Genomic DNA, 27,775 nt, shown 5'->3' with positions numbered 1-27,775 from the left:
TGACCCTGGAAAGCCAGTCTCTTGCTGAGGTTGGGGGTGCACTGTGTTGCTCTCCGGCTTAAATCCTTGCAGGGCTCCCCGTTGCCCGTTGGGTAAAAAACAAGCTCCCTGGCATGGCGCAAGGCCCTCCTGTGCCCACCCCCAGCATTCCCCTCCCCCTCCCTCTCCCTCCCTGCCCCTCCCTCTCCCTCCCTGCCCCTCCCTCGGTCCCACACCTGCTGCCGCCTGCACCTCCCTCATCCTCAGGAGACCCACATCTGCCCTGCGCCTGGGCCTCTGGACTGCTCGTCTCCCAGGGACTCTGCACTCCCCTCCCTGCAGGCTCTGCCTCCTGCTCTCTCTCTCTCTCTCTCTCTCTCTCTCTCACTCTCTCTCTCCTCTCCCTCACCTCTCCCTCTCCTCTCTCTCCTCTCTCTCTCTTCTCTCTCTCTTCAGAGGAAGAGGAAGGCCAGGGAGCCCGGGCTGCACCCCTGAGGTCTGGCTGTCACTCAGCAGATGAACAGTTAATATTCTGCAAGTCGCCAGGCCAGTGTAGCTCAGTGGGTAGAGCCTTGCCCTGCAGACCAAAGGGTCCCGGGTTCGATACCTGGTCAGGGCACATGCCCAGATTGCGGGCTCCATCCCCACTGTGGGGTGAGCAGGAGGCACCCATGATTCTCTCTCATCATTGATGTGTCTATCTCTCCCTCTCCCTTCCTCTCTGAAATCAATAAAAATGTATTTAAAAATATCCTATATAATAAAGAGGTAATATGCAAATTAACCCTCACACCCTCACAAGATGGCTGCCTACGACCAGGCCGGCAGGGGGGGGTTAGTGAGGGATGACCAAACGACTGAACAAGGAGGCTGCATGGAGCAACCAGGCCGGTGGGGGGTTGAGGGGGGCATGAGGGGCGACCAGGCCAGCAGTGGGGGGGCGGTTGGGGGTGACCAGGACAGCAGCGGGAGCAGTAAGGGGTGACCAGTCTGGGTGAGGGGCAGTTAGGAGCAACCAGGCCAGCAGGCAGGTGAGCAATTAGAAGCCAGGGGTCCAGGATTGTGAGAGGGATGTCCAACTGCTGGTTTAGGCCTGGGATCGGGCCTAAACCAGCAGTCGGACATCCCCCAAGGGGTCCCAGATTGGAGAGGGTGCAGGCTGGGCTGAGGGGACTCCCCTCCATGCACAAATTTTGTGCACCGGGCCTCTAGTCTGTATATATTCTGCACACGGCTGACCGACTGAATGAGTTCATGCAAACACAGGCCTCTGGCATTTTCAGAGTGAAACACGCTCCTAAGAAATCCCACACAGGTTCCCGGATGCCCCGTGCAGAGGGGGGACGAGCCTGCGAGTCCCGGGGGCCCCTGGGGGTGGTGTGGCCCCGGGGGGCGGGGACTTGGTGGGGAGGGGCCGCTCCGGGGCGGGAGCCGGGGGAGGCGCGGGGGAGGGGAGGGCGCAGGCACCTGAAGCCGAGATGCAGGAAGTGCTTGCTGCCCAGCTTGGTCATCGCCTTCCGGGCCGAGTCGTCCAGGTTCCGGGACCCCTCGTCATTCACGGCCACGGACAGGATGCTGCCGCCGGGCACGGCGTTCAGGTACTGCACCAGGCGCTCGCTCTCCTTCTTGAACCTGTAGGTGTCGAACCTGCGGACAGGCGGGGAGGGCGTCACAGGGCGGCACCACCCACGAGCCAGCCCAAGACCCCGAGGGCTCTGACTTCTAAAGAGAGAAGTTTTCATTCCAGAAAAGAAAGAGAGCCCCTCAAACTCGACACCGATCACCTGCCCTCATGCAGATAAACTGCCCAGGGAGTACAGATCTCAACGAGCCTGTGTCTGCCCTGGCCGGTGTGGCTCAGTGGGTAGAGCCCCGGCCTGCAGACTGAAGGGTCTCAGGTTCCGGTCAAGGGCACAGGCCCGGGTTGCAGACTCGATCCCCAGTGGGGGGCGCACAGGAGGCAGCGGACCCATCATTCTCTCTCATCATCCATGTTTCTCTCTCTCTCCCTCTCCCTTCCTCGCTGAAATCAATCTATAATAATGAACGTGTAATATGCTCATTAGACCAGGTGGCCTTCTGGACGAAGCCACAGCGGCAGCGGGAGCTGAGCCTCTTGCATGGATTTCGTGCATCGAGCCTCTAGTAAGACTATAGTTAAAAAAAAAAAAATCTGTACCCCTGGTGACAAGAACTTACAAAGACACAATTCTGGCCCTGGCTGGTGTTGCTCAGTGGTTAGAGCATCGGCCTGCGGACCGAAGGGTCCCGGGTTTGATTCTGGTCAAGGGCACATGCCTGGTTGCAGGCTCGCTCCCCAGTGTGGGGCGTGCAGGAGGCAGCCGATCCATGATTCTCTCTCATCACTGATGTTTCACTCTCTCCCTCTCCCTCTCCCTCCCTCTCTGAAATCAATAAAAATATATTTTTAAAAAAGACACAATTCCGTAACGACACCAACTCTCCCCCACGTAGCTATAATGATTCGGTGCCATTACGGTGGAAACTCCCAAAAGAATTTTAAGTCTTGGGACTGACCGGGCAAAAGAATTCTAAAATGAATCTAGAAAAAATAAAGCCGCGTGAATAGCCAAGATTTCGGAAAAGAGCAGCAGGGATCAGGGGCCGGGAGGGCCGGGCAGGTGCCTGAGTCACTGTTTGCATAACCTGGCTCTGCCGCCAGGGCCCCGCCCCGGGAACCAGCAGCCGCAAGCCTCGCGCAACTGGGCGCATCTGGGCGCATCTGGGCGATTCTTGGCCGCGCACATGCCCGCTCCTGCCTCCACTCACTCGGCCTCGCCCCCTCGCTGCCAGCCACAGGCTCACCGCCTCTCCCGGCCCCGCCCCTCCCGGCCCCCACCTGTGTGACTGCCCCTCAGCTACCTCCCCAGGTGCCCGCAGCCGGGGCCTATGAGTGTGTGCTGAGTGCGTATTAGTATCTTTGCTCAGACTTCGTCAGCGGTCAGATTCTGTGTGGCTGTTCATCCTCACCCGAGGATATTTTCCCATTGATTTTTATTTTATTTATTATTATTATTTCTAATAGATCTTTATTGATTCCAGAGAGGAAGAGAGAGGAAGAGAGAGAGAGAAACATCCATGATGAGAGAGAGTCAAGGATCGGCTGCCTCCTGAACACCCCCCACTGGGGACCGAGCCCACAACCCGGGCATGTGCCCTTGACCGGAATTGAACCTGGGACCCTTCAGTCCGCAGGCCGACGCTCTATCCACTGAGCCACACCAGCCAGGGCTCCATTGATTTTTAGAGAAAGTGGAAGAGAAAGGGAGAGACAGAGAGGAACATCGATGTGAGAGAGACATATCGACGGGTTGCCTCCTGCATGTGCTCCGACCAGAGCCTGGGCCCAGGAGGAGCCTGCCACCGAGGTCCATGCCCTTGACCGGACTCGAACCCGGGACCCTTCAGTCTGCAGGCCGACACTCTATCCACTGAGCCACACTGGGCAGGGCAATTTTTTTCTTTTTTAGAGAGTGGAAGGGAGGGAGGGGTGCAGGAGAGAGAGACAGAGAGAGAGAGAGACATTGATGTGAGCCACATCGATCTGTAGCCTCCCACACACACCTGGACCAGGGCCAGGGATCGAACCTGCAACCCAGGCACGTGCCCTTGACCGGGAATCGAACCCCAGGCCCTTCCGTGTGCGGGCTGGCTCTCTAACCACTGAGCCACACCAGCCAGGGCCCGGCCGCCCGCGCGCAGGGGAGGGCACACCTTACCGGTCGGAGTGGATGACCGCCCCCGACCTGGGGTCGATGACGTGGACGACGACGCCCCGGTGGCCCCAGCTCCTTTCGAAGTAGTAGCCGCCGTCCTGCAGGCTGCCCGGGTGCAGCGTGCGGGCCAGGAAAGTCCAGGAGAGCTTGCGCTGCCCGTGCAGCTCCAGCGTGCCGCCCGGGCCCACCCCGATGTACTTGAGGCCGAAGTAGGGGTCCGGCTGCACCCCCTCGTCGGCCCTGGGGGAGAAGGCAGACCCCGGGTCAGCGCCGCCTCGCTCCTGGGCGCTGACCCCAGCCGGGGTTTCTTTCTCTTTTTTTTTTCCTTTTTTTTTTTCTTCCCAATATATTTTTATTGATTTTTTACGGAGAGGAAGGGGTGGGGGAGGGAAGAGAGAGAGAAACATCCATGAGGAGAGAGAATCACGGATCGGCCGCCTCCTGCAGGCCCCCCACTGGGGATGGAGCCCGCAACCCGGACATGTGCCCTGACCGGGAATCGAACCCGGGACCCTTCAGTCTGCGGGCCGACGCTCTACCCACTGAGCCACACCGGCCAGGGCGCCGGCGGGGATTTCACGGCTCCCCGACCCCCACTGAGGTCCCCCCATGAGCCAGCCCCTCGGGGTGAGGTCACGGGTCAGGAGAAACAGCCAGGCGACCACGCCTTCCGAAGCCGGACCACACGCTGCCACAGGCCACGTGGAAGGTTGCACCCAGCCTTGGCTTCTGGCTGGTACGTCCTTTCAGGGCCCCGCGTTTGGTATTTCGGTCCAGAGCGAGGGCGCGGCATCACCTGGCCGCGCACGGCCCACCCCTGTGTGTTCTTGGCTGCGGCTCCCTCGCCATCTCCAGCGCCGGGGGAGGGCACGCAGCCAGAGGCAACGAGGCACGGAACTGTCTTTATCTTGTCCATCGCGGCCAATTAAACACACACAGAGCCTCCCCGAGCGAGCGGGGCAGGGCTGGGGGCGGCGGGAGGCTGGCACCGACCTCGGTGACTTCAGGACAGACGCGGGCACAGCAGTGAAGTGCCCGGGCCCCGGCCCCGCTCCCCCGCCACCATGTCTGTCTCATTCATGATTACGATGGGGCAGAGTGCGATGGTAACCCCATCTCGCACTAAAGCCGCCTCTTCCCCTCTTTCCCTTAAAAAGCCTCCCTCCAGGCCCAGCCGGCGTGGCTCAGTATTTGAGTATCAACCCAGGAACCAGGAGGTCAGGGTTCGATTCCTGGTCAGGGCACAGGCCTGGGTTGCAGACTCGATCCCCAGTGTAGGGCGTGCAGGAGGCGGCCGGTCCATGATTCTCTCTCATCGCTGATGCTTCTATCTCTCTCTCTCCCTTCCTCTCTGAATTCCATAAAAACACATTTTAAAATCCTATGTAATAAAAGGGTGATATGCAAATTGACCGAACGGTGGAGCAACTGGTCGCTATGATGCACACTGCCCACCAGGGGGCAGACGCTCAATGCAGGAGCTGCCCCCTGGTGGTCAGTGTGCTCCCACAGGGGGAGCTCTGCTCAGCCACTAGCCGGACAGCGGATGAGTGCCGTGGCGGTGGCGGGAGCTTCTCTTGCATCCATGGGGAGTGTCGCTCAGCCACAAGCCGGGCTCACTGCAGGGAGCGGGCCTAAGCCGTCAGTCAGGCATCCCCCGAGGGCTCCCGGACTGCAGGAGGGCACAGGCCGGGCTGAGGGGACGTCCCCCCCCACCCCGTCCAGTGCACGAATGTTGTGCACTGGGCCTCTAGTCCTATATAATAAAAGGCTAATATGCAAATCAACCAAATGGCGGAATGATCCGTCGCTATGATGCGCACTGACCACCAGGGGGCAGATGCTCAATGCAGGAGCTGCCCCCTGGTGGTCAGGGCGCTCCCACAGGGGGAGCTCGCTCAGCCACAAGCCGGGCTCACTGCGGGGAGTGGGCCTAAGCCGTCAGTCGGACATCCCTCGAGGGCTCCCGGACTCCAGCGCCCGAATTTTATGCACCGGGCCTCTCGTGAACAAATAGATGAAGGACTCAGAAGCCTCCCTCGTCAGATCGGAGAGCAGCCGTGCCCGGGGGCGCCGCCTACCCACCTGCCGTACAGCAGGATGCTGAAGTTGCCCTGGAAGGGGCAGAGGGCGCTCCCAGCATGCAGCTCTCCTCCCTGGTCGATGAGGATGTGGCGGGTGCGCAGGACAATGGTCTCCTCATGGTCTTTAATGACCAGCCTTCCTGAGGGGCGGGAAGGGGGCGAGGTGAGGCCCGGGGGGGAGGGCGGGCAGGGGGGAGGCTGTACCAGAACCAAGGGCGGGGGGGGGGGGCGGGGGAGGGGGGAGGTGCGTCGCTGGCACACTTCCTGCTAGCTGTGCTCACAGGGCTTCCTCCCCTCTCCTCCCTGCCGGCTGAGCGCCGCGGGGTTTCCCGCTACCCCTGCGTGCATGGCGTGCACCGCCCAGGCTGCTGGTGGGAGGTGAGCTGTGCCCCAGAACCGGGCAGCTCTGCCCCATCAGGGCTCCTCTCTGTGCCTGGACCCAGGTGCCCGGAGCCGGCGGGTGGGCACCTCGCAGGACCGGATGCTCTGCCATGAGCCCCAAGCCCGTGCCCGGCTCTGCCCACCTGCACGGGGTTGCCTGTGTCCCACCTGCTCCGAGGCACTGGGGCCGTGAGGGACAGAGCGATCGGGGGGTGGGCGAGGCCGGCTTACCCCCGTCTGAGATGTGGATGGAGTGGACGGTGGCCGATGAGGCCAGCAGCAGTGCCCGGCCCTGGCCGATGTGCACGTGGTTGTCCCGGTCGTGGCCAGGGTCCCAGGGCTGCAGCTCGGGGCTCTGGTCTGGGCACTTGGGGGTCTCTGTCAAGGAGAGAGATGTCAGGGCTCCCACGCACCAACCTGGCCACGCGGGGTGGTGACTGACCACGGGGGGGACGACGAGGGGGAGAAGGTGGGCAGGGGGGCTCCCATGCACCAACCTGGCCATGCGAGGTGGCCACCGACCCCGGGGGGGGAACGAGGGGGAGAAGGCGGACAGGGGGCTCTCGGGCATCCTCGCGGCGCCTGCCTCCTCTCTCCGGAACTAAAAGCGCGGCCTTCGCGAGCGAGGAGCCCCCGACCGGAGCCAGGAGCCCGGGCCCAGCCCCAGGCCTCCCACTCGTCCATCCGGTGCCTTGGACGGGCCACTGACCACCTCCCGGGAGCCCCACCCCGGCCCCTCCTCCTGCCCTCGCCTGCCTGGCCGCAGCCCCGGCTCAGGCTCCCACTGTCCTCCACCCAGAGGCTCAGCCTCACTCTGGCTTTTACGGGAACGGCTCTTCTGCTGCTGCCAACCCCGGGGACCCCAGGAGGAGGCGTGACCGGCCCCTCGGCGGGCGCTCCGTCCAGCGCAGGGCAGGTCAGGGCGGCCGGACGACGGGGTCCCTGCTCCCCTGCGGCCCACGTGGTCCCCGGGCGCCTGGAGCCTCCATCCCCCCCCAAGGCCTCCCAGGGGGGTCCCGGCCCCTGGGTCTGTCCTGGGACAGGTGCGGCGCTGGCTGGCTTTTCAGCTGCGGCCGGTCAGAGGCCCCGGGCCGGCCTCCCCCTGGTCCCAGGCCTGGGGTGCCCGTGTCCAAGGAGGTGAGTCCCCATCACAGGGCCGACTGGGGAGCCCATGGCCCAGGCTCGCAGCCACGAGCGGGCTGAGGAGGAATTCCCCCAAATCCAGGGAGCAGCACCCACCTCCCAGGACAGCACCGAGGGCACCCTCCCTCTCCACGTGCACACGGCTCTGCCCTGGGCTCTCCCGTCCCCAGGAGCAGGGGCCCAGCAGCGCTGACCCACGTGCGAGCCCCGCGGCCACAGCCCTGGCCGGGCACCGTCCCTGGGCCCGGATGCCTGGCTCTCGGCACAGCCCGGCTGCCACGGGAGCCACTGGAGCGGCTGGAGGTGGTCGGGGCCTTTAGCTGAACAGTCACCATGGCGACCGCCCTCCCCAGGAGGGGCCGTGGGAAGCAGGGGGAGGGGGGAGCAAAGGAGAGCCTGACCCGCTCGGAGCACGAGTCTCTGACGTCAGAGCAAAGCACAGGCCAGAGGGGCCCAGGCTTTCCAAACGGTTTGAGCTCAAACAGAAGCCAGAGCCCGGCCGGTGCTGCTCAGTGGTTAGCGTCAGCCTAGGAACCGGGAGGTCAGGGTTTGATTCCTGGTCAGGGCACAGGCCCGGGTGGTGGGCTCGATCCCCGGTGGGGGGCGTGCAGGAGGCAGCCGATCCGTGATGCTCATCATGGATGTTTCTACCTCTCCCTTCCTCTCTGACATCAATAAAAACATATTTATATTTATTTTTTTAAAAAAGAGCCATCCCATCGGCAGGGATGGCATTAGCGCTAAACCTCTTTCCAGAATGTGCAAGCCCCTCCCCGCCTCTCCCCTTCTCCCCTATTTTGGCTCACTTCACGAACCTTCTGCTTCTGGCTGTTCATTCAAAAGCAGCAAAGAAAAGGCTAATCCTGAGATTTTTTTTTTTTTTTAAAGCTGTACACCTCGCCTCTCACGTGCAGCAGGCGCCAGACCCCAGGACGGGAGCCCTGACACGAGGTGGCCCCGCGGCTCACAGCCGCCCGGTTTGTAAACTCAGAGCCGGCTGCCAGCAGGGAACGCGCACGGAGCTTTTTACGCAAAAACCTGCCTCTCTGGCTCCTCTTAAGGATGCCCAGGATCCTACAATGGGGGCCCTGCCCCCCCCCAGGGCAGCGACCGGCCACACGGAGAAGTGGGGGTCACCCAGAGGGCTTGTACGCATGCAGACAAGCAGAAGCGATGGACGCAGACAACAGGGGGTGAGCGTGAGGGCAGGACGGGGGGCAGGGGGTGGTGCAGGGACAATGGGGGAGTAGGGACGCATTTGTAATACCTTAATCAATAAAGGAAAAAAAGTGGGTGTCCCTTACGAGGGAGGGGGCATCGGGGGGGACCCTGAACTTCCCGGGCCACCACAGCCCCCACCCGGCCAGCCGCACGGGTCTGTGTCGCTCTCCGGCTCCCCCAGCCACGGAGGGTGCGACCCCTGAGTGTAGCCGGGCCACTGTGCGGGGGAGACCGAGGCCCAGGGTGCGACTTGCCCGGGATGGAGTTGGGGAGCAGGGACCCCCCGGCGCCCACCCCGCGCCCCCGCCCACCCCAGCAGCTCCCTTCACCTGCTGGGCCCCGGCTCACCTGCGGCCCCGGCCCCGGGCAGGGGGCCCAGGAGGAGCCAGCTGGCTGTCAGCAGCCGCAGCAGCAGCAGCAGCGGCTGGAAGGAGCGGTCCCGCCTCCCCGCGAACCCCATCCTGGCTGAGCTTCTCCCTGAAACACAGGCACGTCGAGTCAGGTCAGACCGGCCTCCACCGAGGGGGCGGGGGGGGGGGGGAGGGGGGAGACACACGCGCCAGCCGGGGCCAGTGCCAGGGCGGGCACGCTCCCGCCACCGTGACTCAGCGCCGCGGGCAGATCGGGGCACGCCGGCCCCGCCGCCCGAGACCCTGCGGTGGATGGAATGTCAGCTCTGATGCTCGCCCTCCCTCTCCCCTCCCTGACAAGGCATTTTTAATTTTTTTTCCCCCCTTAAAACACAGAGAAAAACAGACATACTCCCACGCAACAGGCGCTGGGCGGGCGTTGGATGCTGTGTGACCTCGGCGGACTTGCTGAACCTCTCTGGGCCGCAGCGTCCTGATCTGAAAAGGGAGGATGGGCACCGTCCGTCAGGTTTCTAACCTGGACTCCGCCTTCACCCGTCTGTGCGGCTAAAACAAGTCTCGGCCGGTGTGGCTCAGTGGGTGGAGCATCGGCCTGCGGACCACAGGGTCCCGGGTTCGATGCCGGTCAAGGGCATGGACCTCGGTGGCAGGCTCCTCCCTGGCCCCGGGCCCGGGTCGGGGCGCGTGCAGGAGGCCACCCATCGATGTGTCTCTCTCCCATCGATGTTTCTCTCTGTCTTTCCCTCTCTCTCTTCCTCTCTCTCTAAAAATCAGTGGGAAAATATCCTCGGGTGAAGATGAACCAACACACAGACAAATACGTAAATAAATAAGACAAGTCTTGATCGTAATGCTGAAATCCTAAATGCGACGCCTGTGCCATAAACCCGCCTACGACCCACCCAGGAGGCGGGGGGGGGGGCAGAGAGACCTGAGCCCCCAGTAGCCATTTCCCCCCCTTTTTAGTGAAAAAAACACCCCTGATCTGTTATCTGGGCGCACGGCCACCCAGGAGAAAGGCCGCGTCCCCCGGCCGCTGTCACATCAGCGGCGGCCTTGGCGTTCAGTTCTGGCCAACACAGCCCCCTGCGTCCGGCGTGTGAAGTTCAGGAAATGTCCGAGAGGGAAGGCGGGAAGCCGGGAAGCCCTCCTCGCCTCCTTCCCGCGGACGGACGGGGACGCCGACGCGATGGCCGGGTCCCCAGCAGCCGCCTTGGGCCACGTGGGGGGGGAGGCCGGGCGCCGAAGACGGCAAAGCAAAGAGCGAGACCCCGGTCCCCCCCGGTGAGAACGGACAGCCCGGCTGGGGTCCCCGTCTCTGGGAGCCATGGGCGCGCCTTGCGCTCCAGGAAAGCCTCCTACGGTGTCCCTTCCATTCCCCCCGAGGGTGATCCGCCCCGATAACCTCAGGACAGGAGCTTGTAAAGCCAGGCGCCGGCTCGCCCTTTCAGACACAATGCCACCCGGCCAGACGGCTCTGTCCCCGGTCCCGTGGGTCGCGCCGATGGCGCAGACGGGCCGGGAGCGCCCGGGCCCCCCCAGAGCCTGGCGGTGGTTGCTCCCAGAAACAGATACCCCGCCCCACGGAGGGGCAGCTCGGGTCTGTCTCGGGGACCCATCTGATCACCCCTGACCTCCTGCTCGGGGTGAGGCTCCGTGGGAGCCCAGAGAGCCGGGACACGGGGGGGACGGGGGTGGGGGGAGAAGGGCACCCCTGGCCCGCTGCCCGCGGCTCCGCACAGGTGTGTGGGGCCCTGGCCCGGGGCGGGAGGGGCGGTCCTCCGGGATCAATGCCCACGGTGTCCCGGGAGCGGGCACCCTGCCGGCCAGGCCTGGCCCGCGGAGAACAAGGGCCCATTCTAGTGCCCGAGCCGGGGCCGAGGTCACGCATCGCGGCATCTGGGGCGGGCCTTTCCCACGGCCCAGAGGAGGGTGTCTGCTTTTGTGCTCCCGCCACAGAGCGGGGGGGCCGCTGGGGACAGGAGCGCGCGGGGTGGGGCGCGGGGGGGGTCCCCCGGGGAGAGCCGAGCCGCTCCCACGGCGCCATCCCATTCGCTGCAGCGGTTCTCAACCTTCTGGCCCTTTAAGACAGCTCCTCATGCTGTGGGGACCCCCAACCATAACATTATTCTCGTGGCTACTTCATCACTGTCATGTGGCTCCTGTGATGAATCGTCATGGAAATCTCTGATCTGCAGGATGGTCTCAGGCGGCCCCAGTGAAAGGGTCGTGCGACCGTCAAAGGGGTCGCGACCCACAGGTTGAGAACCGCTGGCTTAGAGGGACCGAAGGCAGCTGGCCGTCCACTGCGGACAAGCCCGCCATCGCCAGGGGCTCGTTGGAGGGGGCCCGGCCTGTGACCCTGAGAGCGGGCCCTTCGCCGGTGAAGGACAGCGAGGGCCGCGCGGCTGGAGGCGGCAGGGCTGGGGCCGTCGACGCGGACCCTCCGGCCCGTCCCCCCTGGCAGCCAGGGTGTCCCCTGGGCCTGCACGTCCTGGGACGGACAGGGAGGCGGCCACAGGCTCGGAGCTGATCCCGTCTCATCCGCTCGCAGCTCAGTTCAAAGGTCAACAAGCTCCCGTTCTCGGGGGGGACGTAGACAGTTCCCCGCGGAGGGACGGTGCTCAGGCGGCTTCCCGAGACGGGAACCCCACGCCGCTGGGAGGCCCACGTGCTCCCGTGTAGCTTCCGGCGCCCGAGCGCTCGCAGCCGCCCCGGGCACAGTCTGTCGACGTGATTCCCAAATTTCACTTGGACACGAGGCGGGGCGGCTTTCTCCGTCGCCCCTGAGAGCTCCCTGGCCCTGGAGCTGGGGTTCGGCTTCTCGGCGGCCAGGACGCCCCTGGGAGACGAACCCAGGCCGTGGGGGGCCGGGGATGGGGCGCCGTCGGCTCGCGGAGCGAGAGAGAAGTCTCCATGGGACGCGGTGGCCCAGGCCGGAGGCCCCCTGTGCTCGCCTGTCCCGGGGGCACCGAGCTGGCTCATTCCGTCCGGGGACCAGCACCCTGGGCTCCGCTGGGCGGCCGGCCGATGTTATCTGGAAGCCAGGACCCCCTCCAGCGTTGGCTCGGTCCCTGAGTTTGCCAGGGTCCTGAGCCGAGGAGATGCAGAGCAAATAGGGACCAGGGACGCCGGCTGCCATCGCGTCTCGGCCTCTCCTGGCTCCATTAAGGCCGGCACCGGGTCTGTCCTCCCCCGGCAGGTGGCTGGCCACACCTGCCCTGGGTCCACGGCTCGGCACCTGCACAGGGAGAGAGAGGAGCAGGGTTAGTCTCGCCACCAGAGGGGCCCCTGCGTCCTTTTTTCTTAATCTTTTATTTTTTTAGATTATTTTTTAAACTTCCTTTTCAGTAACAGTGGACAGACAGTATTTATGTTACCTTCAGGTGAACAATAATAATGATAGACATTTACGTGGCTTAGGAGGTGATTGCCCCGGTTAGTATGGTGCCCGCCCGACACAATCACTCACCAACGTTACAATGTTACCGACCATATTCCCCGTCATCCTGGTCACAATGTTACCGACCATATTCCCTCATCCTGGTTACAATGTTACCGACCGTATTCCCTCATCCTGGTCACAATGTTACCGACCATATTCCCTCATCCTGGTCACAATGTTACCGACCATATTCCCTGTCATCCTGGTCACAATGTTACCGACCATATTCCCTCATCCTGGTCACAATGTTACCGACCATATTCCCTCATCCTGGTCACAATGGTACCGACCGTATTCCCTCATCCCCGTTACAATGTTACCAACCACATTCCCTCATCCTGGTCACAATGTTACCGACCATATTCCCTCATCCTGGTCACAGTGTTACCGACCACATTCCCTCATCCTGGTCACAATGTTACCGACCATATTCCCTCATCCCCGTTACAATGTTACCAACCACATTCCCTCATCCTGGTCACAATGTTACCGACCATATTCCCTCATCCTGGTCACAGTGTTACCGACCACATTCCCTCATCCTGGTCACAGTGTTACCGACCACATTCCCTCATCCTGGTCACAGTGTTACCGACCACATTCCCCCATCCTGGTAACAGTGTTACCGACCACATTCCCTCATCCTGGTCACAGTGTTACCGACCACATTCCCTCATCCTGGTCACAGTGTTACCGACCACATTCCCCCATCCTGGTCACAGTGTTACCGACCACATTCCCTCATCCCGGTCACAGTGTTACCGACCACATTCCCTCATCCCGGTCACAGTGTTACCGACCACATTCCCTCATCCTGGTCACAGTGTTACCGACCACATTCCCTCATCCTGGTCACAGTGTTACCGACCACATTCCCTCATCCTGGTCACAGTGTTACCGACCACATTCCCTCATCCTGGTCACAGTGTTACCGACCACATTCCCTCATCCTGGTTACAATGTTACCGACCATATTCCCTGTCATCCTGGTCACAGTGTTACCGACCATATTCCCTCATCCCGGTCACAATGTTACCGACCACATTCCCTCATCCCGGTCACAATGTTACCGACCACATTCCCTCATCCTGGTCACAATGTTACCGACCATATTCCCCCATCCTGGTCACAATGTTACCGACCACATTCCCTCATCCTGGTCACAGTGTTACCGACCACATTCCCTCATCCCGGTCACAATGTTACCGACCACATTCCCTCATCCTGGTCACAATGTTACCGACCACATTCCCTCATCCTGGTTACAATGTTACCGACCATATTCCCCCATCCTGGTCACAGTGTTACCGACCATATTCCCTCATCCCGGTCACAATGTTACCGACCACATTCCCTCATCCCGGTCACAATGTTACCGACCACATTCCCTCATCCTGGTCACAATGTTACCGACCATATTCCCCCATCCTGGTCACAGTGTTACCGACCACATTCCCTCATCCTGGTCACAGTGTTACCGACCATATTCCCTCATCCCGGTCACAATGTTACCGACCACATTCCCTCATCCTGGTCACAGTGTTACCGACCACATTCCCTCATCCTGGTCACAGTGTTACCGACCATATTCCCTGTCATCCTGGTCACAATGTTACCGACCATATTCCCTCATCCTGGTCACAGTGTTACCGACCACATTCCCTCATCCTGGTCACAGTGTTACCGACCATATTCCCTCATCCTGGTCACAATGTTACCGACCATATTCCCTGTCATCCTGGTTACAATGTTACCGACCATATTCCCTCATCCTGGTCACAGTGTTACCGACCACATTCCCTCATCCTGGTCACAATGTTACTGACCATATTCCCTCATCCTGGTCACAGTGTTACCGACCACATTCCCTCATCCTGGTCACAGTGTTACCGACCACATTCCCTCATCCTGGTCACAGTGTTACCGACCACATTCCCTCATCCTGGTCACAATGTTACTGACCATATTCCCTCATCCTGGTCACAGTGTTACCGACCATATTCCCTCATCCTGGTTACAATGTGACCGACCATATTCCCTGTCATCCTGGTCACAATGTTACCGACCACATTCCCTCATCCTGGTTACAATGTGACCGACCGTATTCCCTGTCATCCTGGTCACAATGTTACCGACCATATTCCCTCATCCTGGTCACAGTGTTACCGACCACATTCCCTCATCCTGGTCACAATGTTACCGACCATATTCCCTCATCCTGGTCACAATGTTACCGACCATATTCCCTGTCATCCTGGTTACAATGTTACCGACCATATTCCCTCATCCTGGTCACAGTGTTACCGACCACATTCCCTCATCCTGGTCACAATGTTACTGACCATATTCCCTCATCCTGGTCACAGTGTTACCGACCACATTCCCTCATCCTGGTCACAGTGTTACCGACCACATTCCCTCATCCTGGTCACAGTGTTACCGACCACATTCCCTCATCCTGGTCACAATGTTACTGACCATATTCCCTCATCCTGGTCACAGTGTTACCGACCATATTCCCTCATCCTGGTTACAATGTGACCGACCATATTCCCTGTCATCCTGGTCACAATGTTACCGACCACATTCCCTCATCCTGGTTACAATGTGACCGACCGTATTCCCTGTCATCCTGGTCACAATGTTACTGACCATATTCCCTCATCCTGGTCACAGTGTTACCGACCATATTCCCTCATCCTGGTTACAATGTGACCGACCATATTCCCTGTCATCCTGGTCACAATGTTACCGACCACATTCCCTCATCCTGGTTACAATGTGACCGACCGTATTCCCTGTCATCCTGGTCACAATGTTACTGACCATATTCCCTCATCCTGGTCACAGTGTTACCGACCACATTCCCTCATCCTGGTCACAATGTTACTGACCATATTCCCTCATCCTGGTCACAGTGTTACCGACCACATTCCCTCATCCTGGTCACAGTGTTACCGACCACATTCCCTCATCCTGGTCACAGTGTTACCGACCACATTCCCTCATCCTGGTCACAATGTTACTGACCATATTCCCTCATCCTGGTCACAGTGTTACCGACCATATTCCCTCATCCTGGTTACAATGTGACCGACCATATTCCCTGTCATCCTGGTCACAATGTTACCGACCACATTCCCTCATCCTGGTTACAATGTGACCGACCGTATTCCCTGTCATCCTGGTCACAATGTTACTGACCATATTCCCTCATCCTGGTCACAGTGTTACCGACCATATTCCCTCATCCTGGTTACAATGTGACCGACCATATTCCCTGTCATCCTGGTCACAATGTTACCGACCACATTCCCTCATCCTGGTTACAATGTGACCGACCGTATTCCCTGTCATCCTGGTCACAATGTTACTGACCATATTCCCTCATCCTGGTCACAGTGTTACCGACCACATTCCCTCATCCTGGTCACAATGTTACTGACCATATTCCCTCATCCTGGTCACAGTGTTACCGACCACATTCCCTCATCCTGGTCACAGTGTTACCGACCACATTCCCTCATCCTGGTCACAGTGTTACCGACCACATTCCCTCATCCTGGTCACAATGTTACTGACCATATTCCCTCATCCTGGTCACAGTGTTACCGACCATATTCCCTCATCCTGGTTACAATGTGACCGACCATATTCCCTGTCATCCTGGTCACAATGTTACCGACCACATTCCCTCATCCTGGTTACAATGTGACCGACCGTATTCCCTGTCATCCTGGTCACAATGTTACTGACCATATTCCCTCATCCTGGTCACAGTGTTACCGACCATATTCCCTCATCCTGGTTACAATGTGACCGACCATATTCCCTGTCATCCTGGTCACAATGTTACCGACCACATTCCCTCATCCTGGTTACAATGTGACCGACCGTATTCCCTGTCATCCTGGTCACAATGTTACTGACCATATTCCCTCATCCTGGTCACAGTGTTACCGACCACATTCCCTCATCCTGGTCACAATGTTACTGACCATATTCCCTCATCCTGGTCACAGTGTTACCGACCACATTCCCTCATCCTGGTCACAGTGTTACCGACCACATTCCCTCATCCTGGTCACAGTGTTACCGACCACATTCCCTCATCCTGGTCACAATGTTACTGACCATATTCCCTCATCCTGGTCACAGTGTTACCGACCATATTCCCTCATCCTGGTTACAATGTGACCGACCATATTCCCTGTCATCCTGGTTACAATGTTACCGACCACATTCCCTCATCCTGGTTACAATGTGACCGACCGTATTCCCTGTCATCCTGGTCACAATGTTACTGACCATATTCCCTCATCCTGGTCACAGTGTTACCGACCATATTCCCTCATCCTGGTTACAATGTGACCGACCATATTCCCTGTCATCCTGGTCACAATGTTACCGACCATATTCCCTCATCCTGGTCACAGTGTTACCGACCATATTCCCTCATCCTGGTCACAATGTTACTGACCATATTCCCTCATCCTGGTCACAATGTTACCGACCATATTCCCTCATCCTGGTTACAATGTTACCGACCATATTCCCTCATCCTGGTCACAGTGTTACCGACCACATTCCCTCATCCTGGTCACAATGTTACTGACCATATTCCCTCATCCTGGTCACAATGTTACCGACCATATTCCCTCATCCTGGTCACAATGTTACCGACCACATTCCCTCATCCTGGTCACAGTGTTACTGCCTTTATCCCCCGTGCTGTACATGACATCCCTCTGACTATGTCTATGACTGACGATTTGTAATTTCTTTACAACAGCACGCCCAGCTCCAAGGTCAAGCTGACCTGGGCCCCACCCGGCCTCGCCACAGCCTGGCGCCCCCTGCAGGAGACACTGCACCTCTGCGCTGGGCTCTGCTCCCGGGACAGGGCGGCTGCTGGCCTCTCGCCCGCCCGGGGCCCACGGAGGGGCCAGCCCTCGGGTCCCGGGACCCCCACCACCGGGAGCAGCCACCTGCAAGGAGGCCTCCCGGGGTGAGTCAGAGCCCAGACCCGCCCCGGTCGCACCGGCCGTCCGCGCACCTTCCCAGCGGGAGGAAACCCTCCATCGGCTGTTTGTCCCTGAAAGTCCCGGCATCAGCATCAGCCGTTGGCCTGGCCTCCAGTTGCCCTGTGTGGGCCCCCTTGTCTCTGAGGCTCCAGAAAGACGTCTGAAACCTGCCCCCCACCCTCTCGGCGCCCCCTCCCTCCAGGGCGGGGCCTGCGTCACTCCCCCGGGGTCCCCCCCATGGGCCTTGCACCCGCTGTCCACGCGGAGGGGTCCCTGCCCATGGCTCAGTCCCACCAACAGCTTTATTTCCAAGTGGGGGGCCGAGATGGGCGGGTCCGGCGCCCCAAGCACCTTGGGGGCAAAGCTGAGGGGTTTGGACTTCACCCCAAAGGCGTGGGGGCCCCGGCAGGCGGGAGGGGCCGGGCAGGGGGCACGTCGCGTGTATTTATGAAGATGCTGACAGCCAGGCGGACGGGGTGGGCGGGGAGAGGGGGAGAGACAGCCGCCTGCCGCCTCTGCCCAGTGGGATTAATTGAAGGCACATTTATGAACTGTGGGCAGGCGGGCTCCAGGCCCAGGCAAACAGCTGGGGAGAGGGGGTGGGGGTGGGCGGGAGCTCACAGCCCAGCTCAGGCGGGTGGGCGTGGGGAGAGAACAGGGATCAATCAGGGCCTTGCGGGGTGTCTGCGGGGCCAGGAGAACAGTCAGCAGATGAAGGGGAAGGAGTGGCTACGGCCCAGGAGTTCAGGGAAGTGGTCTCTGGGAAGGTGAGGTGAGCAGAGACCTGAGGGCGAGGCGGGGAGGGGTGGGACGGGGTGCCAGGTGAGCACCCAGGCAGAGGACATGAGGGTCAAGAATGTGAGCCCAGCCCTGGCCAGTGTGGCTCAGTGGATAGAGCGTCGGCCTGCAGACTGAAGGGTCCTGGGTTCGATTCCCGGTCAGGGGCACATGCCCAGGTTGTGGGCTCGATCCCCAGCGGGGGGTGTGCAGGAGGCAGCCAGTCCATGATTCCCTCTCATCATGGATATGTCTGTCTCTCTCTCCCTCTCCCTTCCTTTTTGGAATCAATAAAAATATCCTATATAATAAAAGCCCAATATGCTAAGTGTCCAGTCGTCCGGTCGGCCGTTCAACCAATCAAAGCGTAATATGCTAATGATATGCTAAGGCCGCTCAACCGCTCGCTATGACGTGCACTGACCACCAGGGGGCAGACGCTCCAACCGGTAGTTGAGCTTGCTGCTGGGGTCTGGCCGACCGGGGCTGAGTGAGATGGGCCAGCCCTCCCGGTCACTCCCCGGCTGGCCAGCCTCCCAAGTCCGTCCCTGGCTCTAATCGTGCACCAGGGGGGTCTCTAGGCCTGGCCTGTGCCCTTTTGCAATCTGGGCTGAGGGCCCCCCCCCCCAGTGCACGAATTTCGTGCACCAGGCCTCTGGTTTATATATAAAAACAAGGATGTACGCCCAGCAGGCTGCGCCCTCGGAGTGGACAGCGGTGGGGCTGGAACTGAGGGGTGAGGGCAGCTGAGACCGGCCGGGGAGTGAGGGGCGGGGGAGTGAGGGGCGGGGGAGGCCCTCGGACCGGGGGCTGTGACGGGCGTGTTACAGGGGAGGCCTGGCCTGCGGAAGGGGCCCGGGCTCGGGGTCTGGTCAGTGGGGGCGGCGGAGTCCCGGCGCCCAGAGGAGGAGGAGGGGGAGGAGGGGGTGGGTGCCAGAGGCTGGTGCTCGCGGAGTGGGCCGCTCGGTACACGCTGCTCCCGGAACCCGGGCCCTGGCCAAGGTGAGTGGTTCCGGGATGTTCTGAGTGGTTCTGTTCTGTGTGTTCCGACTGTTTCTGGGTGAGGCTGCAGCTCTGAAGCACTCACGTTCAGATGTACGGGGGGCGGGGGGGGAGGGGCTCCAGAGCGGGTCGCCCCAGACGCCTGGAGGCAGGGGGCTGACAGCCTGAGCTGGGAAGGTCTAGCGGAGAGACACACACCAGACAGAGAGGCAGAGAGACAGAGATAGAGGCAGAGAGAGAGACAGAGATAGAGATAGAGAGACATAGAGAGACAGAGAGACACAAAGAGAGACAGAGATATAGGGACAGAGATAGAGGCAAAGATCAAGAGAGCTACAGAAAGACAGAGAGAGACAGAGACAGAGATAGAGGCAGAGAGAGAGACAGAGATAGAAATAGAGACAGAGAGACACAGAGAGACAGAGAGACACAAAGAGAGACAGAGATATAGAGAGAGATAGAGACAGAGAGGCAGAGAGAGAGACAGAGATAGAGATAGAGACAGAGAGACACAGAGAGACACAAAGAGAGACAGAGATATAGAGAGAGATAGAGACAGAGATAGAGGCAGAGATATAGAGAGAGACAGAGAGATGCAGGCAGACAAAGGTCTCTCTGCTGAGCAGGATATGCGTGCAGACCCCGCCCCGCCCGGGGGCCCTGACCCTGCGGCTGGTCTGGGCCGGGACCCAGGAGCCCCCTCTGCACACACCCCTGACCTGGGTGGTTCGGGTGCAGGCCCCGCCCTCGGAGGCCAGGTGGAGAGCCGCGTTTAGACTCGGGATGGGCCCAGGCGGGGCCGGGGGCTGTGAACTAGACTCTAGGCGTCCTCGGCCGGGGGGGCGGGGGGGTGCCCAGGGCAAAGGCCTGAGCCCCGGGCGACGCGCCCTTGCTCCCAGAGCCCAGGGGCTCCAGGTGCCAGACACGCCTGGAGTTTTGCCAAAGGGAGGAACAGCCTTCAAGACGGGGGGGGGGGGTGCGCAGAGGGGGGCCTGCGTGCGGCCAGGCGGATGGGGACAGGGATGTGGGCGGGTGTTTTTTGTTTGAATATTTTTATTGATGTCAGAGAGGAAGGGAGAGGGACAGAGAGAAACATCGATGATGAGAGAGGATCAGGGATCAGCTGCCTCCTGCACGCCCCCCACTGGGGATGTGCCTGCAACCTGGGCCCATGCCCTGACCGGAATCAAACCCGGGACCCTTCAGTCCATTGGCTGACGCCTTATCCACTGAGCCAAGCCAGCCAGGGCATGGTTCATTTTTGCTTAAAAACCCTCCCATTGCCCTGGCCGGTGTTGCTCAGTGGATAGAGCACCGGCCTGAGGACTGAAGGGTCCCGGGTTCCATTCCCAGTCGGGGCACAGGCCCGGGTTGTGGGCTCGATCCCCAGTAGGGGGCGTGCAGGAGGCAGTGATCCATGGTTCTGTCTCATCATGGATGTTTCTATCTCTCTCTCCCTTCCTCTCTGACATCAATAAAAATATATTTAAAAAAAAATTTTTTTTAAAAACCTCCCATGGCACGGAGAAGGAAGTTGGAACTCCTCACCTGGCCCGGCTCCCTCTCCGCCTCATCTCAGGACAGTCTCTACTCCTGTGGGCCTCTCTGCCGCTTCCTGGAGGATGCCACCCTCCTGTGTGCCCCAGGGCCTTTGCACATGCTGCTCCCGCTGCCTGGAATGGCCCCGGTCCGTCCCTCCCGCCCCCCTGCCCAGGCTCAGGCTCAGTAAAAGCCCTGACACCCCTCCCCCTGACCCCCCCCACCCCCCGGGAATGTCCTCTCTCCCGGTGGTGGCTTTCTTCACTCCCTGCCGTTTCCCGTCCTACATCCACGTGTGAGTTCGCTCCTTGTCCATAAGCTCCGCGAGGGGAGGGACCGTGGCCACGGCTGGTGCTGCCGGGCGGGCGTGTGGTCCCGGGGCCCGAAGAAGGGAGGGAGGCCGCGGCCCGCAAACCTCAGGGACTCTGCGCACTGAAGTTTGCGAGCTTCCCTGCCGAGGGGTCCCCTGCGAGTCACCTCTGACCTCGCTGTGCCCCGCTGGCCTGTGTGCGTTCCTACCCATCTCTGCGTCCCCTCGTGGCTCAGACATGAACCAGGGGGCCCCAAACCCTGCCAGCACCTGGTGTGGTGGGGAGCCGACTGGAATGTCAGGAGGCCGGCTGGCAGCAGTTCAGACGGCGCCGCCTTCCTCCCTCTACCCCTGGCTCCTCCCGGCTCCCCCAGCTCCCCCTGCTCCTCCCTGGTCCCCCTGCTCCTCCCAGCTCCCCCTGCTCCTCCCTGGTCCCCCTGCTCCTCCAGGCTCCTCTCTGCTCCCCCTGCTCCTCCCTGCTCCTCTCTGCTCCTCCCTGCTCCCCCAGCTCCTCCAGGCTCCTCCCTGCTCCTCCCTGCTCCCCCAGCTCCTCCAGGCTCCTTCCTGCTCCCCCTGCTCCTCCCAGCTCCTCCAGGCTCCTCTCTGCTCCCCCTGCTCCTCCCTGCTCCTCCAGGCTCCTCTCTGCTCCCCCTGCTCCTCCCAGCTCCTCCAGGCTCCTCTCTGCTCCCCCTGCTCCTCCCTGCTCCTCCCTGCTCCCCCAGCTCCTCCAGGCTCCTCCCTGCTCCCCCAGCTCCTCCAGGCTCCTCCCTGCTCCTCCCTGCTCCCCCAGCTCCTCCCTGCTCCTCCCTGCTCCCCCAGCTCCTCCAGGTTCCTCCCTGCTCCCCCTGCTCCCTCTGCTCCTCCCTGCTCCCCCTGCTCCTCCAGGCTCCTCCCTGTTCCCCCAGCTCCTCCAGGTTCCTCCCAGCTCCCCCTGCTCCCCCTGCTCCTCCCTGCTTCCCCTGCTCCTCCAGCTCCCCCCTGCTCCTCCCTGCTCCCCCGGCTCCTCCCTGCTCCTCCCTGCTCCCTCTGCTCCTCCAGGCTCCTCCCTGCTCCCCCTGCTCCTCCAGGCTCCTCCCTGCTCCCCCAGCTCCTCCAGGTTCCTCCCAGCTCCCCCTGCTCCCCCTGCTCCTCCCTGCTCCCCCGGCTCCTCCCTGCTCCTCCCTGCTCCCCCAGCTCCTCCCTCCCTGCTCCCCCTGCTCCTCCCTGCTCCTCCCGGCTCCCCCACTCCCGATCCCAGGTGCTCACAAACCCAAGAAGGGCAGAGACGGGGATGTTTGCTCAGCGGACAGCCTCTCCCCGCTCCTCTGCCCGGCTGGGCAGCGTGGAGGCGGAGGCCCACCCCAGCCAGGTTCAAGCCTGGGCCACGGCCTTGCTTTGATCCGAGGGGCCATCCCTCTCGGTTATTCATTTGCAGAAACCGCGCTGGCTTCCCACCACTTCAAACGCGCCTCCAGGAAGCGCGGCCGGGCAGCCGGGCTGGCAGACGGGGCCCTCGGAGGCCTGGGTTACCGCCCTGGGCGCCCGGCTCCGGCTGGGACCCATCACCTGGATTCCTACGGGCAGGTGCGCCGCGCAGCCTGGGTGGGGGTGAAAGCCGTGACCTTTGGGGAGAAACAGCTCTGGGCTCCAATACACTGGGGGGCGGGGGGGGGGTAGTGGCTGTAGACCAGGAGGCCCGGGTTCGAGTCCAGGGAGGCCTCTGGCCCACCCCCCATGCCCCCCAAACACCTACCCCCAACGCACTTCGGCACGGACTCAGGGCAGGGTCCCTGAGCTGGGGGACCCCTGCCTCACCCCTGGGCACCCCAGGGCTGTATAGAATGGCTGCCCCCACGCCCCCAACATTGCACGGTGCACATTTGCAAACACACGGCCACGTTGGAAGAGTTTCCCAGGGAAACGCCAACAGGCCCACAGCCCAGCGGCCAGCCCGCCACCACAGTCCGTGCCCTTGACCGGAATCAAACCCGGGACCCTTCCATCCGCAGGCCGACGCTCTACCCACTGAGCCACACCGGCCAGGGCTCGGTCGGGTCCTTTTAACCCAGGCGCGGCTTCGTCAGGTTTGATGGCGTCGCCGGGTGGCCCTCCCCCCTTTCCAGTGACCGTCCCTCCCCAGCACGGAGGGCGGGGCGGGGTGTGTCTGCAGCTGGTGGAGGTCTGGGGAGAGCGTGTCCGCGGTGGTAGGGACGGATCCACGTATGCAGTAAGCGCCCCGTAGAAGCTTCCTCCCGTTACTAGCCCGGCTCACCGAAGGGGCAGAACACACCCTGACTCAGAGTCGCTGAGAATAGCGAGAAATGAGGAATGTTCGCTTCCCAGAGAATCCTGCCCCGGGAGCCAGGGCACCGGGCACACAGGTCGGCCCGGGTCTCCCGCCCGGCAGACGCCGCTGCAGATGGGACCCAGGGGCGCGTCCCCCGGGGCCTCGGCCTGATGTCCTGGGTCCCGGCCAGCGCAGGGCCGCCCGTCCACCCACGGGCTCCGGCCTCCTCCCTGAGCTGAGCCGTGGCCTGGGATGCCGGCCCCGGTGCAGCCCAAGCTGCCCGTGCTGCTCACACCTTCCAGAGGCTTCTGCTGGAAAAAGTTATTCCCGGCTTTGCACCGTAAACAGGGACAGGGCTGGCCGCGAGGGGGTGGCAGGGTCAGCGCGGGGCGGGGCACGGCGGACGCTGCCTGCAGGGATCGGGCCTAAGCCGGCAGTCGGACGTCCCCCGAGGGTCCCCGGTTAGAGAGGTCGGCCCTGTGCCCTGAGCTCTCCCTCCCACTCTCTCCTGCCTGACTGTCAACGGGCTGTGCGTGCCAGGCCTGGAGGCCAGAGTTCTGGCACCTCGGACCAGGGAGGGCCTTCGCACCCAGGGAGCCCGGGACTGGCTTGGGGTCACCCAGCGAAGACTCAACGCTGGTCCCAATTTGCCAGTCGGTGTGGCTCAGTGGTTAAGCCCTGACCTATGAACCAGGAGGTCAGGGTTCGATTCCCAGTCAGGGCACCAGCCCAGGTTTCAGGCTTGATCTCCAGTGGGGGGCGTGCAAGAGGCAGCTGGTCTGTGATTCTCTCTCATCATTGATATTTGTTTTTTTGTTTTTTTAAAATATATATATATATATATATATATATATATATATATATATATATATATATAATTGCTTAAGGTATTACAAAGAGTATTACATATGTCTCCTTTTTTTCCCCCCGCCCTTGACAATCCCCTGGCCTCCCCTACCCCCCAGTGTCTTATGTCCATTGGTTATGCTGATATGCATGCATACAAGTCCTTCGGTTGGTCTCTTACCCCCACCCTCCACCCCCATATTTTATTGACTTTTTACAGAGAGGAAGGCAGAGGGATAGAGAGTTAGAAACATCGATGAGAGAGAAACATCGATCAGCTGCCTCCTGCGCGCCCCCCACTGGGGATGTGCCCGCAACCCAGGTACATGCCCCTGACCGGAATCGAACCTGGGACCCTTCAGTCCGCAGGCCGACGCTCTATCCACTGAGCCACACCGGTCAGGGCATCATTGATATTTCTCTCTCTCTCTCTCTTCCTCTGAAATCAATAAAAACATATATTTAAAAAAAATTGGTCCCAATTCAGTTCGATGCACAGGGGTCTTGTGTCGGTTTGAAGGACGTGAAACCGTGTATCGTCAACCATGTGCATCGACAAAGACGCACTTTCGTAGGATGCAACCGGCACACGTGTGCACACGGCTGCCCCTGGCCCGAGTCTGGGAGCCGGCGCTGGGGGCGCAGAGATGGGGAGGCGGCGCTTAAGCTGGGCCGGTGGCCTGTGTGCGGGTGGCGATGCCGACCTCAGGGGACCGCCCCTCTCACCGTGAGACCCACGCCCTTTGAACTGGCCTGGTACCCTTCCTGGGGCTCCTGAAACCCCGGTTCTGAGGCCCCCGAACTTCCCCCTGTGACCTGCCCTTTCCCTGGGTGGGGGGTGTCCCCGAGCCCTGCCTGTTCCTTGGGACCCCCGAGTCCTGGCCCAGCGGTTCCACACGATCAAAGCCAGGCTGGTTCTCGCCTCCCGGCTCCACCCCCGCCTCTGGCCCGGCTGTCTGTCCAGCTCCCCAGGCCCTTTGAATAAATCCAGCTTTTTTTTTTCTTTCTTTTTCCATTTTGCTAAATTTAGTCCCGTTTGGTGTCTATTACTTGCAACCAAAAAAATGTCTTAGTTCTCAGCCCAGGGCGGAGGGACCGGGCCCCTGTCTCCTAAGGCCTTAAAGGGCCACTGAGCTTTCGGACGCAGCCCGGTTTTCCGGGGGGCGCCTACCCACCCTGTTCTCGGGATGCTCCCGGGTGGTTGCTGTCCCGTCGGGCGGCCAGGACTCTCTCGGGACAGAGAGCTCCAAGCCCCCGACCCACTCCGGGTCCCAGGGCAGGGGGTGGGGGGGCAGGGGTCACGTGGGGAGGGACTCGGGGAGACGGCACTCGGCTATCCGAGCACCTGGGAGGGGCTGCACTCGTGTGTTTATGGCTCGGTTCACGTGGGAACAGAGACAAGCTGGGCCCGGCCGGGTGGCTCGGTGATGGAGCACCAACCTGTGAATCGGGTTCGAGTCCTGATCCCCGGTGTGGGGCGGGCAGGAGGCAGCGACCGGTGATTCTCTCTCTCCCGCTCCCTTCCTCTCTGAAATCAATAAAAAGAAAAAATCTATACCAATAAAAGGGTAATATGCTAATTATACCCGGAGACTGGCCGGGGAGGGCAGTTGGGGGCAAGCAGGCAGGCAGGCAGATGAGTGGTTAGGGGCCAGTGGTCCCAGATTGCGAGAGGGATGTCCGATTGCCGGTTTAGGCCCGATCCCACAGGTATCAAGACTAAACCAGCAGTCGGGCATCCCCCAAAGGGTCCCAGATTGGAGAGGGTACAGGCTGGGCTGAGGGACACCCCCTCCCCCCTGCACGAATTTCATGCACCAGACCTCTAGTAATAAATAAAATAAAATAAAATAAAATAAAATAAAATAAAATAAAATAAAAGACACGGCCTGGCTGACCCTCCCCTCATCCCTGAGGCCAAGCGAATTACTGGCCCCTTCACACCATCAGCAAGTGAGAGTCTCTTCAGGGGTCCACACTGGGGACTCGGGGTCACCCCTGTGGCCCCGCTGCCCTGCGAGCCTCAGGGACGGACGGTCCCTTCGGGGGACTGCTCTCCCTGGGGACACCCCGACATCTCTGCCCGCCCCGCCCCCCAGCCTGGGGCCCTCCCCACTTCTGACTATTTCCATCCTGCCTCACCTTTGAGGATTTCCCTGAGAACCCTGACCCCTGGCTTCCTGATAAACGTCCCTTTCCCTCCCCCTCCCTCTCTCCCTCCCTCCCTCTCTCTCTATTGATCTTTCTACTTCAGCACACGTGACACTCAAATGAAGGGAAAGCCTGTGTGTCCTTCATGGCCCTCCCCTCCCCCCCGCCCACCGCCCGTGGACGCCGAGGCCGGCCAGCCCGGGGCCTCCTGAGTCCCTAGCAGAGCAGGCGACCCATCCTGTGTGTGAAGGGGGTGAGTGGGCAGGAGGCGCCCGGGACTCAGGGCCGGTGGCCGGGCGCAGGGTGGGCCCCTGGCGGGAGGGTGAGCCTGGCTGGGCTGTGCATTGGAGAGTGTGTGGTGGGGTCGGAGGTCAGCAGAGAGGTGTGGGCTGTGGTCACAGTGTAAAGAGGTCCCCGAGCCAGGGGTTGGGGGTTGGGGGGGACACGCTAATGGGGAGGAGGCTGAGCACAGACAGCCCCAAGGTGTGACCCTGCCACACCCTGAGGGTCCCTCGGAGGAGGCCGCACCCCCATTATTCACCCATCCATCCATCCATCCATTCATTCATTCACCCATCCATCCATCCATCTGTGCATCCATCCATCCATTCATTTCATCCATCCATCCATCCATTTCATTCATTCATTCATTCACCCTTCCATCCGTCTATCTGCCCATCCATTTCATTCATTCATCCATCTATTCACTAATTCATCCATCCATCCATCCATCCATCATTTCATTCATTCGTTCATTCATTCATTCACCCATCCATTCATCTATCTGTCCATCCATTTCATTCATTCATCCATCAATTCATTCACTCATTCATCCAGCCATCATTTCATTCATTCATTCATTCATTCATTCGTTCGTTCATTCATTCCACAGTCCAGCACTGAGCCAGGACCTGGGGAACCAACATTCAGCACAACAGCCGCGTCCCCATCCTCTTGCCGTGTTTCCTCCACGGGGATGGCCGGCATCTGTTTACCCAACAGCCACAAAGCCAAACGCAGAGCTCCAACCACCTACGTCCCGAGTGCAAACACAGGGCACCGAGAGCGAGCGTGACAGGAGAGCAGGGGGCGGCCGGGCGGGGGGGCAGGGCCAGACCTGCAGGCCGTGTGTGGCCACCAGGGGACAGGGGCTGTGCTCCTGGCTGCGTGAGCGACGGTGTGAGTGACCACGTGAGCAGGTGGACGCAGGCCCCACGCCCACTGTGAGCCCGGGTTCGGCAGGGCTGGGAGACCTGCTTCTGGGGACCAGCTTCCTGCCCCCCATCCCTCCTGCCCGGGGCCCCTTCCCTCCGAGGGCAGGCTGCGCCCTGGGGGCCGGCCCAGCTGCCAGAGCATTTGAAGTTTCCGCTGGTGCCTGTGGGGCTGGAGCCCGAGCCAGCACCTGGCTGCCAGCCAGGCCCAGCACCTGCCGGCCAGGTGCCCGCGCTGCCCGCCAGCAGCTGCTGACACGGCCCCTGCTGGGCAGCTCCAGGCGGGTG

At 61.0% G+C, this 27,775-nt stretch overlaps 2 protein-coding genes across 2 annotated transcripts in view; both read right to left on the bottom strand.

The window, feature by feature from the left end:
• CEMIP (cell migration inducing hyaluronidase 1) overlaps positions 1–27,775 on the bottom strand; it is a 118,491-nt gene that overhangs the window by 48,239 nt on the left and 42,477 nt on the right. Inside the window, exons 2-7 of the mRNA XM_059677963.1 lie at positions 9,308–9,393; positions 8,894–9,022; positions 6,413–6,559; positions 5,802–5,940; positions 3,720–3,956; positions 1,447–1,626 (exon numbers count right to left, since the gene is read on the bottom strand). Coding sequence (XP_059533946.1) covers positions 1,447–1,626; positions 3,720–3,956; positions 5,802–5,940; positions 6,413–6,559; positions 8,894–9,005 — 815 coding nt within the window. The 5' untranslated portion in view covers positions 9,006–9,022; positions 9,308–9,393. The remainder of the gene's footprint in view (positions 1–1,446; positions 1,627–3,719; positions 3,957–5,801; positions 5,941–6,412; positions 6,560–8,893; positions 9,023–9,307; positions 9,394–27,775) is intronic.
• Positions 9,400–27,775, bottom strand: part of LOC132222766 (translation initiation factor IF-2) — a 58,178-nt gene continuing 39,802 nt past the window's right edge. Inside the window, exon 4 of the mRNA XM_059677972.1 lies at positions 9,400–12,157. Coding sequence (XP_059533955.1) covers positions 11,477–12,157 — 681 coding nt within the window. The 3' untranslated portion in view covers positions 9,400–11,476. The remainder of the gene's footprint in view (positions 12,158–27,775) is intronic.

This window comes from Myotis daubentonii, chromosome 21 (assembly GCF_963259705.1).
Source record: "Myotis daubentonii chromosome 21, mMyoDau2.1, whole genome shotgun sequence".
NCBI classification, from domain to species: Eukaryota; Metazoa; Chordata; class Mammalia; order Chiroptera; family Vespertilionidae; genus Myotis; species Myotis daubentonii.
The sequence above is the reverse complement of the archived record's forward strand: the minus strand, read 5'-3'. Positions and strand labels throughout refer to the sequence as shown.